Source organism: Quercus robur, chromosome 8 (genome assembly GCF_932294415.1).
Source record: "Quercus robur chromosome 8, dhQueRobu3.1, whole genome shotgun sequence".
In the NCBI taxonomy this organism is placed as follows: Eukaryota; Viridiplantae; Streptophyta; class Magnoliopsida; order Fagales; family Fagaceae; genus Quercus; species Quercus robur.
The window spans coordinates 14,934,737-14,950,159 of record NC_065541.1 but is presented as its reverse complement, the minus strand read 5'-3'; the positions used below and the strand labels follow the sequence as shown (position 1 = coordinate 14,950,159).

Genomic DNA, 15,423 nt, shown 5'->3' with positions numbered 1-15,423 from the left:
TATTTTACTAACTCATTATCTTCCATATTAACTCTCATATATTTACATTTAAGTTGTTATGTTTATTTATATCAATTAATTATTTTTTGAGAATACTAAGTATTTTTAACACACACACACGGGAAAAGGGGAGAAGGTTTTTTAAAGAAACTTACAGTGGTGTATATCCAAAATGGCCTAACTCTTGGATACATAGCACAGGTTTTAAACTTCTTTTACTCACACTCATTTTTCAATGTGAGATTAACCCACATATCAATTAATTACATAATATTAAAATGCTTCAATTTTTTTCATTAATGTTTAATGTAACAATATGTTTTATAGTAATTTATAAACATATACTTATGCTTTATAAAACAATTTACTACATTAATTGAAGATTAATAAATAATTAAAGGCGTGCTCTTTTCGTCCCTACATTTTGGCGTCATTTCTATTTGGTCCCTACATTTTCATTTTACCACTTTTAGTCCCTAAACTAATTAATGCGTGTCATATCAGTCCTTGCCGTCAGCCAATTAACAGAAAAAGCTGACGTGGCTGACGACACTATTAAAATAATAATAAAAAAATTATTTTGGCATTAAAAAATGCCACATCAACATTTAAATTAATTTTAATTAAATAAAAAAAATTAAAAACAAAAATTTACATGAAGTGAGATCTAAGAATATGAGAACATAAGAACTTGTTCTTCAATGTTCTTCTTAAATCAAGAAATAAACTCAGCAACGACATCAAATCCAGAATCAAAGAGCAAACCCAGAATAAAAGAACATGAACATCAAACCTACAGGGGAAAAAAAAAATGAACATCACCAAATCAAAGAGCATGAACAAAAGCAAACACAGGAAAATGAAGATTGACACAAACCCGAGAAGAACATAGAAATCAAAACCCAGGCACGAGAAGTCAACTTAGAGAAAATAAAAAACCCAAAGTACAGAAACCACAATCCCAATCAAAAAAAAGAAAAAAAGAAACCACAAACCAAACCTACAGAAAATCAAATAGCAAAAATGAGTCCATAAATCCTAGATCTATGAAATTGAACTACAGAAAATCAAAGAGCAAAAATGGGTCCACAAACTCCAGATCTAGGGGATCACGAAGGGATTGGACCGTGGCAACCAGTTACAGATTTGAGAAGGGATTGGACTGAAGATGGAGTTGTTGGAGAGATATAGGGTTTGGAGGCTCCGGTAATACCTCAGACTCTCCGGAACCTCGCCGGAAAGCTGCATCGTATGAAACTGAAGGCTGATGAGCTGGTTCTTCTTCTCGTTCCAGCACACAACTCCTTGGAGCTTGCAGATTGAAGCGACGGACGAGTTCGTGAAGGTCCATGAACTCAGTTTGTTGGCCGGGTCGGAGAGAGAGTTCTTCACGCCTTGCAAGCACATCACATCGTCTTCAATGGAATTGCTTAGAGAAAAGCAGAAGATTGAAGCTAACGAGAGAATCAAGAAAATCTTCATAGTGTTTTAAAGTCAGCGTTTTGATTTCGATTTTTATGTTTTGTTTTTGTTGTTTTTAGTTTGGGTTTTTGAGAGTGAGGTGGGTTTGTTGGGTTTAGAGATGGGTTTTTTTGAGCTTGAGATTTTTTTGTTTGGATTGGTTTTGTTGTATTTTTTGGATTGATTTGGTACTTTGGTGCTTTGGGATTTGATGATTTTGCTGGGTTTGAGAAAATGGTAATTTTGAGATTTTTTAATTTTTGGATTTTAATTTCTGGGTTTGTGTTCTTAGATCTGAATTTGTTCTTGCTTAATCTTGTGTTTGTTTTCTAAGAAAAAAAAAAGTCAAATAAAGGAAAATTTTCTTCTTGTTCTTAAATCTGGATTTGTGTTCTTATTGTTCTTGTTCAAGGCACTCTTAAATCTCAATTCATGTTATTTTTTGTTTTTAATTCTGTTTTTAATTTTTTTTATTTAGTTAAAATTAATTTTTAATTTAAATGTTGATGTGGCATTTTTTAATGCCAAAATATATTTTTACTATTATTTTAATAGTGCCGTCAGCCACGTCAGCTTTTTTTGTTAGTTGGCTGACGGCAAGGACTGATATGACACGCGCTAATTGGTTTATGGACTAAAAGTGGTAAAATGAAAATGTAGGGACCAAAATAGAAATGACCCCAAAATATAGGGACGAAAAGAGCATTTACGCCATAATTAAATTAGAGTTAATAGTTTTAGTTACCTAATTCACAATTTTAAATATTAGACCTTGTAATATGTAATTTTTATTGGTTGGGTGTTGGGGGGGGGGGGGGGGGGAATTGTTTTCTAATAAAAAAAACAAAAATATATGAGGTTTAAATCTCCTTCCTCTTCCTTTAATTATCGAATTATAAAAATAAACAAAAAAAACTTATTTTGTAATTGAATTCTTCTCAAGTTTAGTTCATGATGCTCCAGGAGTATAATTTTATTTTAATTATCACAAATCACAATTACATGGTTTTTCTCATACCCTTTTTGCAGGTTTTGTGCAACATTACTATTAAAATGAAAATTACAATCTATTTCACTACTTCTCTACCATAGTTGGAAGTTTTGTTGGCATTGTGATGGCTGACACACTAAGGAAACATGACACCCTATTATTTTTAAACATCATACTTAAGTTGACATTAATGGCATTGGATACATTTCTTATAAAAATATTTTCAGTTATTAGTTATTACTAGGTGGACGAAATGCAGATTTTACCTAGCCAGCAACTAAATGATTAAACGAGATTAAAACTTCTCTCTCTCTCTCTCTCTCATGTTTTTTCTTTACACTTTGGATAAAACTATCCATCATGTCAACTCTTGTGGAGAAAATGACACCACTTGGGGTGTTTTTCATTTTTTGGGTGTTTTCTGTTATTGAGATTATCAAAGTATTTTTGTCCGTACATGATGATTCTAAAATCAAACTCAAAATGCAAGAGCACTATTTTTTGTTTTCATAATACTAATGCTCGCATTGAAGTTAGTTACCTTCTGACTAAGGTATTTAATTAAAAATATAGTATTAAAGCTTTTAACATTCAATATTTTTCAATAGTTTGTATATGGAAAATTTTATAATACCCTTAAAATCACTCCTTACGTAAGGTTCTTATTAATTAGGAGGAGAATGAGCATAATATGACTTAAGTAAATTTGGTGAGATGCTCGAGAATCTATAGATTTGATTAATTAGGATCAAAATAGAGTACATGGAATGTAAGTACAATCATAGCATTTATATTTAAAAAATATCAACATAAGTTTATGTTTATAACATAATATAAAAACAATAATATAAGTACAAGTTTATGTTTACATTCATATTTATATTTAAAAAATAGTTTATTACATTCATTAAAGATCAAAAAATAATTAAATGCAATTTGATAGTTTTCTACTTTGATTTTACCTATAAAGCTTTTTAAATTGTTTGGAGTAGAAGTTGAACATCTTTTGTTGTATTAATTTCTAAAAGAGTATTGAAGGATTTTACTTGTAATTGAGTTCTTTTTTTAATAAATGGACAAGCTTAGTAAGTGTTAGGGATGAGAAGTTCTAATACATATGTATAGTGCATTGTGTAAAAAGTAAAATAAAATAAGAAGAAGAATGGATTCAAACATAGGATAAGTATCATATGGGAGAAAGGAGAATGTATTTATGGACTAACTCTCATTGGGTTAAGAAAACATTTTGGTAGGAATATTAAAAAAATTGGGTTACATTAAATTATTTTAAATTGTTATCAATTAATGATACAATTTACATGATTAGACATAATATTCTAATTTGATAAAAAAAAAAACTCTCGGATTGATATTAGATACAATACCACTTGGTGCAATTGTTCAATTTCCTCTCACAATTTTTTTTACTCTTTTACTTTTTTAACTATTTCTTTTCAATAGTTGAAATTGAAAGTTGCTTTTTTCAACTCTCAATCTTGGCCATTAAAAGTTATTGCATAAGATCTCAATCTCTAATTCTCAAAATACTATCGTAACTAACAAATTTAAACTTAAGTTATGGTTGTAAACGAACCAATCTATTCATGAACAACTTGGGCTTGACTTAATAAAAAGTTTATTCATGTTTGTTTGTTTATAAATGAGCCAAGTTTGAACATTAATTTTGTTTAATTAATGAGCTCAGCTAAACAAAGAAGTTGCTCATGAATAGGCTCGTGAATAATAGATCGAGCTCGATAAAAAACAAGTTGAGATTAAACTAGTTTACGAGCTTGGTAATAAGTGTGATATGGACTTAAAAAATAAACTCATTTTACCGAGCCTTTAATTAATTGAGATTTGAGTCCACATGTCTAAACCAAATAGACTTGATAATATGCTTAATATAGGCTTAATAATGTACTTTTTATTGAATCTCAAGTTCAAAAACTTAATATAGAGCTTGGGTTTGAGCTTAGCTGAGCTCAAGTTTTTTGGATTATCTAACAACCTCAAGCTCAAACTTTTTTTTTTTTTTTGAGAGAGTTTCAACCTATGACGTTCGTTTTTAATGATAACTTTTTATCATCAAAATCAGACACTAATCGGTTTTTTGTGTAGGTAGAGATTGAACTCTAAATCTCTTATTCAATTAAGCTCAAACATTGTTTGTAAGCTTAGTTCAAGCTTAAGCCAAGCTTGAATATTTCATATTGTTGTTGAATCAAGCTTGAACATTTAATATTCGACAAAGCTCGAATCGTTTATGTCCTAGTACTTAAGTATCAAAATTTAAAACAAATAAAACTAACACATTTTGATTGCATGAAATGGGCCAAATTGCTTGAGTTGAATATTTTACCAACCCAAAATTATAAATGTAATTAACATTTTATATTCTTCTCAAAAAAAAAAAAAAAAAAAAAACACTTTTATCACATATGCTAGGATTTGCATTTAAAATTGGTTTATCCAACACACGCTTGTCATAATTGTATAGGTCTCCCTCTCTCAAAAAGGAAAACACAAAAAGGCAGCTTTATCACAGTACTATGTTTTGTTTTTCTTGCTTTCTTCTCTCTTAAAAAATAGTCATTCTTAGACATCAAGAATTTTTCAAAATTCAACCTTGTCTCTTTTGGCTATTCCATTGTGGTTGAATTGGAGTTCCACTGCCACCATATGGAACAAGTTATTGATCAAACTAACCATGATGATCATGGACATGAACCAACTGACGATGTTGATTCACTTGTGGATTTTATGGACTAGGTGTATTGTTTCAGTGATAGTGAGGAACCATAAGTAGGGGATTATCTCATTCGTATGAACTGCTCATCCTCATTTTCATCTTCATCTTCATGGTCATCCTCATCATCTTCACCTGAAGAGGGTGCATCAACAAGTTATTTGCAGCAATCAACAAAAGTAAGGAAAAAAGAAATTCTTTATTTGGTAAAGAAAAAAGACCAATTGAAAGCTAAGAGCTAGTGGCTTTATGCATCACTTAAATTTCATATGATCAATTGAAAGCTAAAACCAATTGCTTGCAGTTATGCTTGCAACGATCAAACTTTTATAAGATCTATCCATTAAGAAAGCTCTGTAAGCAAGGAAAGCAATTCTCTTTAAACTTTTAAACTCTTCTTATGACTTTTTATTTGATGTAAATTTTGAAAACATAATTGTTGGATTGTATGTTTTTATCATATTTTTCATGCTTGTAAATTAAATTTCAAAAAGATTAAATATAATAATTATGTCATGAATCAAATATTTAGATTTAAGTTTTTGTGGTATAAAATTAAGTATAATTTTTTTTATTGATCAAATAGTAAATAACATATGATTTGAACGAAATTTGACATGTGTGTTAAGAACATAAAGAAAATGTAATCCAACAATTAGATTTTCAAAATTCATATTTAATAAAAAGACATAGGAGAATTTTATAAGATTTCTCTATCCCTGTAATTTGTGAACACCTATACCATATATATATATATATATATATAACCAAAACTTAGAGAAAATCCAATTAAATTTTAATTGGATTCTCAATTTTCTACTATGTGTCCATCTAAGTTTTTAATTTTTGTGATAAGTGAATTATTCGGTGCAAAAATCAAAGAGTCTAAAACCAATTAATTCTAAATCACACAAATCTTAAAGAGTCTAAAACCAGTTAATTCTAAATCACACAAACACACACACACACACACACACACATATATATAATATGAGAAATCATCACATATTTTAGAAATATATGATTTAAAAATGTAAACTAATATTATGTATAATTTGAACATCTTTTATAAAAAGGTATAATTTGAATCGTATAATTGTGATTATTTTAATTATACCCGTGTATATACACGGAGCTACACACTAGTTAAAGAAATTATTGGGCATATGACATGAACTTCAACTTTCTAAAATGTTGCCCATGTGCATGTTGTTGCAATCGATTATCTATTCAATTTCAATCCATAAACTGGTTGTGATTTGTGGGAGGTATATATTATATACCAGCTCCCACTTCGCCATTTGCGAAGTAATTAAAAAATGGGTTTAAGTATGATATTTTAATTTGGTTTTTTTAAAACAATACCGTGAAAGGATCAAAGGAAAAACAATTTAGGTAAAATCATTTAGTAGAATATGTAAATTGCACTTCTTAGATTGCTCCAATTTTATAAGAAAAAATGGTCTATTTTCTGTTTTTTTTTTTTTTTTGTTTTTTTTTGTTTTTAACGTTACTAAAATTTATTCATTATAAAAATCTATTAAAAATATATCGCTAATTTATGGGAATATAGTATTTTATTTTATTTTATTGACATTAGTGCTTGAGTTGATTTCATCATTTAGTTACAATTTTCCTATTGTAAATTTATATAGTTATTGTGGGTCAGAAAATTCATGGCCCAGGACCGCCCTATATCAAGGCCCAAGGCCTGATTTGAGGAGACCTATTGTCAAGGAAGAGTTTAATGCACGGATAGGATAAGTGAAAAGACTACTCATACTGTAGTAGGGAACTCTGTGCCTGACAAGCCCCTATTTTTGACCAAGCTATTCAACCTTTACGTCTACTCCCAACCACTGGAGGTCGGGACGGATAGGACAAGTCTTCTGCCCGAAGAAAAAGCTCACACGTGGACCCTAAAGGGAAGGAGGCATACGAGTATAAAAGGAAACGAAAGCCAGAAGAAAGAGAGGGGGGGGGGGGGGGGGAAGAACCTAACGCTCCTCGGACTAAGTCCGAGGAGTCCAATCCCTCAGGCTAAGAAGCTGTAGAGCTTGGAAGTTCAGGCTGAACCCTTTGTTACCTGAGTTCCCCTAAAATCAGGTCCGGATCATCGCCCCGTGATCAAAGGCAAGCCTTTTAAGCCCACTCTCTATAACTCATATTGTGAGGGATCTTTCATGTGCGAGCCCAACGACATTCTTGGGCCGTTAAATAATCGTGTCCCTACAATTGGCGCCGTCTGTGGGAAGGCTTGCGCGTTGGCGCAGGTGGCGTTTGAGTCAACTTTCTAGCAAGCAGAGATTCGCGGGTTTTCCCCCATCTCCGGTGACATGCAGTTGTTGTTCCGGCATAAACTTCTGCCAGGGGCTACGTCCTGCAGTGCCAACGGCACGGGCAGCTCTAGGGGCTTCCGGCCTCAAGCCAACTCTCCCCGCCATGGTCAAGGGGCTGACCTGCGAAAAAGCAAATAAGTACAAACAAGTACTCAAAAAAAAAGTTTTGGACAGAACTAAGGCCTTGCATGGTCCTCGGACTCAAGCCTATGGGGAAACCAAGTACTCAAAAAAAGTTTTGAACAGAACCAAGGCCTTGCATGGTTCTCGGACCCAAGCCTATGGGGAAACCAAGTACTTAAAAAAGTTTTGGACAGAACCAAGGCCTTGCATGGTCCTCGGACTCAAGCCTATGGGGAAACCAAGTACTCAAAAAAGTTTTGGACAGAACCAAGGCCTTGCATGGTCCTCGGACCCAAGCCTATGGGGAAACCAAGTACTCAAACACAAGTTTTGAACAGAACCAAGGCCTTGCATGGTCCTCGGACTCAAGCCTATGGGGAAACCAAGTACTCAAAAAAGTTTTGGACAGAACCAAGGCCTTGCATGGTCCTCGGACCCAAGCCTATGGGGAAACCGAGTACTCAAAAAGTTTTGGACAGAACCAAGGCCTTGCATGGTCCTCGGACCCAAGCCTATGGGGAAACCAAGTACTCAAACACAAGTTTTGGACAGAACCAAGGCCTTGCATGGTCCTCGGACTCAAGCCTATGGGGAAACCAAGTACTCAAAAAAGTTTTGGACAGAACCAAGGCCTTGCATGGTCCTCACACCCAAACCTATGGGGAAACCAAGTACTCAAACACAAGTTTTGGACAGAACCAAGGCCTTGCATGGTCCTCGGACCCAAGCCTATGGGGAAACCAAGTACTCAAAAAAGTTTTGGACAGAACCAAGGCCTTGCATGGTCCTCGGACCCAAGCCTATGGGGAAACCAAGTACTCAAAAAGTTTTGGACAGAACCAAGGCCTTGCATGGTCCTCGGACCCAAGCCTATGGGGAAACCAAGTACTCAAACACAAGTTTTGGACAGAACCAAGACCTTGCATGGCCCTCGGACCCAAGCCTATGGGAAAACCAAGTACTCAAACACAAGTTTTGGACAGAACCAAGGCCTTGCATAGTCCTCGGACTCAAGCCTATGGGGAAACCAAGTACTCAAAAAAAGTTTTGGACAGAACCAAGGCCTTGCATGGTCCTTGGACCCAAGCCTATGGGGAAACCAAGTACTCAAACACAAGTTTTGGACAGAACCAAGGCCTTGCATGGTTCTCGGACTCAAGCCTATGGGGAAACCAAGCACTCAAAAAAGTTTTGGACAGAACCAAGGCCTTGCATGGTCCTCGGACTCAAGCCTAGGGGGAAACCAACTACTTCAAAGAAAAAACTACGTTGCATGGACCTTAGAATCCCTCCGAGGAGAACTCTCCATTAACTATGGGGTTAACTCCTAAACTACATGGATTCTCAAGTCAACTCTCGGATCCTCAGTACCAAAGGGATTGATGCAATATAGAGCAATATGTTACCAAAAACACAACCGGAGTCCCTTACTGCTCGGTTGCCCCCTCGGATGAATTATTTAGAATTTATCGTTCTCGGATGGTCGCCTCGCACTTATTACAGAATATTCAGCTGTTATCTCGGTTAGTTTCCTAAGTTTAATTTACGGTGAATTATCGTTATTATGCCTGGTAATGCCGGTAAATTAAAATTAGTTAGATTCTGTTTTAAAGTTTTCTTGCCCTAAATATCATCGAAGAAAAAACACACATGGAGCACACCCATTCACAAAGTAATATTGCAAAAAAAAAGAAAAATATTCAAAACAAATAAATAAACTTCCCTTTTTATTAAAACAAAGAAATAGTACAGCTTACAATGAAAAGTTGGGGTCAGCTCATATTAAAGCTAAGTACATAATCGAAAAGAAAGTTACAAGAGAATAGGATAAAGCTGAAGAGGCAGTATAAGAGAATAAGATAAAGCCGAGGAGGTAGTACAGATGAGAGGTTGGCTGCTGCTTTAAGACTTTGTTATTCCTCAACACTTTTACATACCCATAACTCAGGCAGTAAAAGAACCCAGCATGGGACCTGCACCGTTGAAGAAAAGGTGCAGAGAGCGCCCAGCTTTGGGCTAGCGCAGCCGAAGAAAAGGTGTAGGGAGCCCAACTTAAGGCCCACATCGTTGAAGAGAAGGTGTTGGGAACGGAAGTTAAGGAGCCTACACCAAAATTTGCCTGCAACAAGGCAGACGGCGCTGATGGCGGAAAATCTTTCTCCTGACACACCACAAATCTGGCGTGACCAGAACCTGCTTCGAATTTTGACTAAAAAAGGGGACAATACCGTCCCCACCATGTCTAAGCGGGAAGACACCTTAAATCTGTGCCTCCCCTGCCCAGGCCACATCACTTTGCGTCTCGGAAGGGTTCGGCGTCTTTGTGGCGGGTGAAGTTCCTCCATCTCCACCCAAGCCTCAAACATACGGCGCAAAGAGAAGATGACACCGGAGGAGGGAACTGGATATGGACAAAGGGTTATGATTCTGAAGAGAGCGGAAGGGTTTATATGCCAGGAGAACAACCACTTGTCCTACTTATATAAAGGGTAAGGAAGGGCCATTTAGTTTAATTTGAGCAGATTCCTAAGACGCGCTGCAGACAAGGCAGCTTTGGCTCAATTTCCCACACCATCCACAACCGTAGGATCTCAAGATCCTCGGGAAGACGCGCTTCGATTGCTAAAACTTCAGGGTACTCGCGAACGAAGGGATGACTCCTGACTTGGCACGTCTCCCATGCAGAATTTGAACGAGTCATGATGTGGGCCCAAAGTCACCAAAACCCTCCTCCCCAACTAAAAGTCGGGCAGCAGGATTTTGAGGGGCTATTGTGGGTCAGAAAATTCATGGCCCAGGCCCGCCCTATATTAAGGCCCAAGGCCTGATCTGAGGAGACCTATTGTCAAGGAAGAGTTTAATGCACGGATAGGATAAGTGAAAAGACTACTCATACTGTAGTAGGGAACTCTGTGCCTGACAAACCCCTATTTTTGACCAAGCTATTCAACCTTTACGTCTACTCCCAACCACTGGAGGTCGGGATGGATAGGACAAGTCTTCTGCCCGAAGAAAAAGCTCACACGTGGACCCTAAAGGGAAGGAGGCATATGAGTATAAAAGGAAACGAAAGCCAGAAGAAAGAGAGAGGGGGGGGGGGGGGGGGAAGAACCTAACGCTCCTCGGACTAAGTCCGAGGAGTCCAATCCCTCAGGCTACGAAGCTGTAGAGCTTGGAAGTTCAGGCTGAACCCTTTGTTACCTGAGTTCCCCTAAAATCAGGTCCGGATCATCGCCCCATGATCAAAGTCAAGTTTTTTAAGCTCACTCTCTATAACTCATATTGTGAGGGATCTTTCATGTGCGAGCCCAACGACATTCTTGGGCCGTTAAATAATCGTGTCCCTACAGTTACAATTTCATTCTTGAAAATTTTAAAAAGCTATGATTTCATTTTTCCATTCATGTTTTATGAAATTATTTTCAAATCAACTTAGATTTTTTACAAACCACGCTAGTACTCCATCTGTATATTGTATAATAGATTTTGTATTTTTTTTTAAAGCTTTTTAGTGACAAAATTTAATTCTAAATTAGTGGAACATAAATCAAACTTAGAACAAATTTTAGAGACCAAAAAAAAAAAAAAATACACGAATTTTTACAAATATCACAATTTTACTTTGACACGAGTGACAATGTGGTTTTTGAACTTCTAATTTAGAAAATATTGCTAAACATTACATTTGTAACAAATAAAAAGAATGTTGATATTTTTTCTGTTGAAATTTAGCAAGTTTTTTAAGCTCACTCTCTATAACTCATATTGTGAGGGATCTTTCATGTGCGAGCCCAACGACATTCTTGGGCCGTTAAATAATCGTGTCCCTACAGTTACAATTTCATTCTTGAAAATTTTAAAAAGCTATGATTTCATTTTTCCATTCATGTTTTATGAAATTATTTTCAAATCAACTTAGATTTTTTACAAACCACGCTAGTACTCCATCTGTATATTGTATAATAGATTTTGTATTTTTTTTTAAAGCTTTTTAGTGACAAAATTTAATTCTAAATTAGTGGAACATAAATCAAACTTAGAACAAATTTTAGAGACCAAAAAAAAAAAAAAAATACACGAATTTTTACAAATATCACAATTTTACTTTGACATGAGGGACAATGTGGTTTTTGAACTTCTAATTTAGAAAATATTGCTAAACATTACATTTGTAACAAATAAAAAGAATGTTGATATTTTTTCTGTTGAAATTTAGCGATTTAACGATATTCTCAATAATTTTAATACTTCATTATTGATGCAACAGCAAAACCAATATAAGCTCCTACTCAGTAGATGCCATCAATAACCATGAGATCAATCTCTCAATCACAAAATAGAAAAACTAATAATGTAAGTTAAATTTAAAACCAATAGAAATCCAAAATTTAAGTTAAACTTTTCCAAACGAGTGGGTCAAGGTTAATCTAATTGGCATATTTTGACACACTTGTACCTCTACACTACAGTAGTTGATTTTAGTAGAATGAGGACTGTTGAGTTGTTGATTTTAGTTGAAGAATTGGGAGTGTCGTGTAAACACTTGAGAGTTTACATACGTCTCCCTCTCCCATTCCAAAACAAATTATATAGTTACAATTTCATATACAAATTATATATAAACAGCAATAGTCTCTGTTTTCTTCTCCCTCAAAAACACAGTAATCTGTCAAAAGTTTTGTAGTTTAATTAGGGAAAAAATGTTCGAACGGCGAGTTAGCAGCATGATGTAATTATTTAAAAAAAAAAAAAAAACAGTAATCAACAAATTTTCAAAATTCTACAGACTCGTCAAGTTATTGATCAAACTAACCATGATCCCAAATTTCAGTCCCCCATTATCATACAGTCGGTTCAATGATGAACCAACCAACCGTGGCTTGTTAAGTGATCATGGGGCTTCATTCTCAGCCTCAAGACTCCCATTGTCATCATCCCGTGTGCTTAATGAAAGCGAGGCTTCATTCTTATTCTCATTACTCCCATCAATACTCCCATCATCATTCAGTCATCATGAACGTGAACCAGCGGACCGTGGCTGGTTAAGTGACCGTGGGGCTTCATTCTCATCCTCAAGACTCCCATCATCATCATCCCGTCTGTTAAATGAAAGCGAGGCTTCATTCTTATTCTCATTGCTCCCATCAATACTCCCATCATCATTCAGTCGTCATGAACGTGAACCAACCGACCGTGAGGCTTCATTCTCATCCTCAAGACTCCCATCATCATTCAGCCGGTTCAGTGATGATGTATCCAGTGATGATGATGAACATGCACCACCCAACCTGTTCGATCATGATCATGGACCCAGCCGGTTCAATGATGATCATGAACATGTATCCAGTGATGATGATGAACATGCACCACCCAGCCTGTTCGATCATGAACATGTACCCAGCCGGTTACATGAACTCAGCCTGTCCAGTGATGATGATGAACATGTACCCAGCCAGTTCAGCGACGATCACGAACATGAACCAACTTACCATGGCTCGGTGAGCCCAAATTTCAGTCTGTTTGACAGTAAGGAGGATGCATCAACAAGTGCCAATGATAAGTTGGTCGAAAATGGCAGCTTTGTTGTTGGCAGCAGTCAACAAAAGCAAGGATTTGATGTGGGTTTTTATTGCAGTATATGTTTGGAGGAGCCACAAGCAGGGGATAAGCTCATTCGTATGAACTGCTCTCATATATATCACCAATATTGTCTACTTGCATGGCTCCAGATGCACAACACCTGTCCTAATTGCCGTAGCAAACTCGATCAACAATGATCATCTTGCAATTTTTTTCCTTTAGTTTTTTTTTTTTTTCCTTTTTTATGAACTGCTCTCATTAGTTGTATTTGGATACTTTGGAGTTTGGAATGTCTTAATTTCTTATTTGGTTTGTAAAATTTAAAGACTATTATTTGAATGCTCTCATTGATATCATATAATTTTTTATTCAGACACATTATTACGAACTTTCATGGTTAATGCTAGTTAGACAGTTTGCAGCAGAGAGAGACAATTGAGGTTTATCAATATTTGAGATATGCCAAATATAAGGAATTGTGTCATTCAACTCTTAAATAATAAATTACAATTATATTAATTTTGTTACTACTTTCCAATTGTCATCGTTTAATTTCATATTTGTTCTTTCTCGATGAGGGAAACCAAAATTGCTACCTTTATTAATTTCCATCCCTATGTTAACAGTAACATGAGAGGAACCAATATTGGTGATAGCAGTTCTAGATATCTTGACTCAGATCTTATTTTCAAAATGTTTATTCTAATTATATGATCTGCTATGATGCGCTTTGGTGATTTCATGAGATTTGTCAAGAAACCTCTTATATGGACTAGGTTTACCATCTTAAATTAAGGAAGAGTGCAAGACGGAAATAACTTCCTCTGTCGACAGGGTGTTGCTTAAGTATACAGAAATAAGTTGAAAAATCAATAAACCATCTTAATTAGTGATCATCAACTTTTCCATGTCTTATAATGGTGGTCCTTTGTCATTAGTACATCACTTAAAAAGCTGGAAGTACATATGGAAGTGCTTTTTTACTTTCAAATGTAGATCTCTCTATACGGTGTTGATTTTCAACTTTTTGTATAACCATTTCTAATTTCATTCATAGCAGGTAGAACAAAATTAGAATAAATTAAAAAAACTTGTTAGCTTTCTTGGATGGCTAATTTGAATTAGTTGACTAATTTAAGTATAGAACAAGCATAAGGGTATTGCTGTTGATAATGCAGCTTGAATGCAAGCTTGATTTTTGAGTTTTTGACTTAAAGCTAATTACTTGAGTCTAATTAAGAAGTCACAAGAACTGAGTTTCTTATTTAAACCCCATATCTCCAAATAAACAAGACCTTGTGAATGTTGCTAATTCTTATAAAGAAGATATAAATCAATTGTTCAAATCCTCTACGTATATGAGCCTTTCAAAAGGAGAGAGCTACAAGTATAGCTTGTCTGCAGCGTGCCTTTGCCTGCTCAAGCCTTTCACCCAATGTCTCTTCCTTCACTGCAGCTTTTACCATAGCCAAATCCATCTCCATTAGTCTCAACACTCTGAACAACTCAGTCATCATCCTCTCCTCCACTTCTCCTTTATCACTCAACACTTGTGCTTCCTCTCTAGCTCTTTCAGCCACAATTTCTCCAGCTTTTGCTAGCAGCTCCGTGGAGCCAAATTCTTTCCCCATTAGATCCTCCAACTTCTCTAGAAAGTCAGCTATGACATACCCTTTTGGCTTATCCAATTTGATCTCTTTGCTTCTCTTCCAACCAATCTCAAAGTTGGGTGGCTCAGGTTGTACTAGCCCAGTTCTGGACTCCCTGTCATGGATTATCTCAGACTTTCTTCGCCTTTCAATAGGGAAAGTCTCTGCTTTGTTGTTGGTATCAGAAATTGGAGTTGGGTATGGGAAATCAGGCTCAGGCAGAGGGGTAGAGTTAGACTCAGAAGTGCATTTGATGAAGAAGTGCTTTCTGTGTGGGATATTATAGACGAGTACTGACTGTGATGAGTTAGTGGAGGCTTGGGGGTTTAGGCTTGGGACAAGGTGGTTTAGATGAAGAGGGTTTAGAATTGGATGAGATAGGAAGTGAAGGACTGTGGAGGCCATGCCTCATGCCAATGTGGAAGCAAATGGAACCAAGTTAAGAAACCAGGTAAGGCAATTTGGCTTCACATATATTTAAAAAAAAAGTTTTAAACTCAACAAGAGAGAACAAATATCATTATCAGTAAT

At 35.6% G+C, this 15,423-nt stretch overlaps 2 protein-coding genes across 2 annotated transcripts; one reads left to right on the top strand and one right to left on the bottom strand.

The window, feature by feature from the left end:
- Positions 1-12,477: 12,477 nt before the first annotated feature.
- Positions 12,478-13,440, top strand: LOC126695922 (uncharacterized). Its single transcript, XM_050392716.1, has one exon. The coding sequence runs from the start codon at positions 12,478-12,480 to the stop codon at positions 13,438-13,440; it is 963 nt and encodes a 320-aa protein (XP_050248673.1).
- Positions 13,441-14,484: 1,044 nt separating this feature from the next.
- Positions 14,485-15,357, bottom strand: LOC126694745 (protein CHLORORESPIRATORY REDUCTION 41, chloroplastic-like). The gene has a single exon (XM_050391242.1). It carries the CDS (start codon positions 15,295-15,297, stop codon positions 14,611-14,613), a length of 687 nt encoding a protein of 228 aa, XP_050247199.1. The 5' UTR covers positions 15,298-15,357; the 3' UTR covers positions 14,485-14,610.
- Positions 15,358-15,423: the final 66 nt, after the last annotated feature.

Coding starts and splice junctions, on each gene's coding strand:
- LOC126694745 (XM_050391242.1), bottom strand. CDS start 15,297: ATGGCCTCCACAGTCCTTCACTTCCTATCTCATCCAATTCTAAACCCT.
- LOC126695922 (XM_050392716.1), top strand. CDS start 12,478: ATGATCCCAAATTTCAGTCCCCCATTATCATACAGTCGGTTCAATGAT.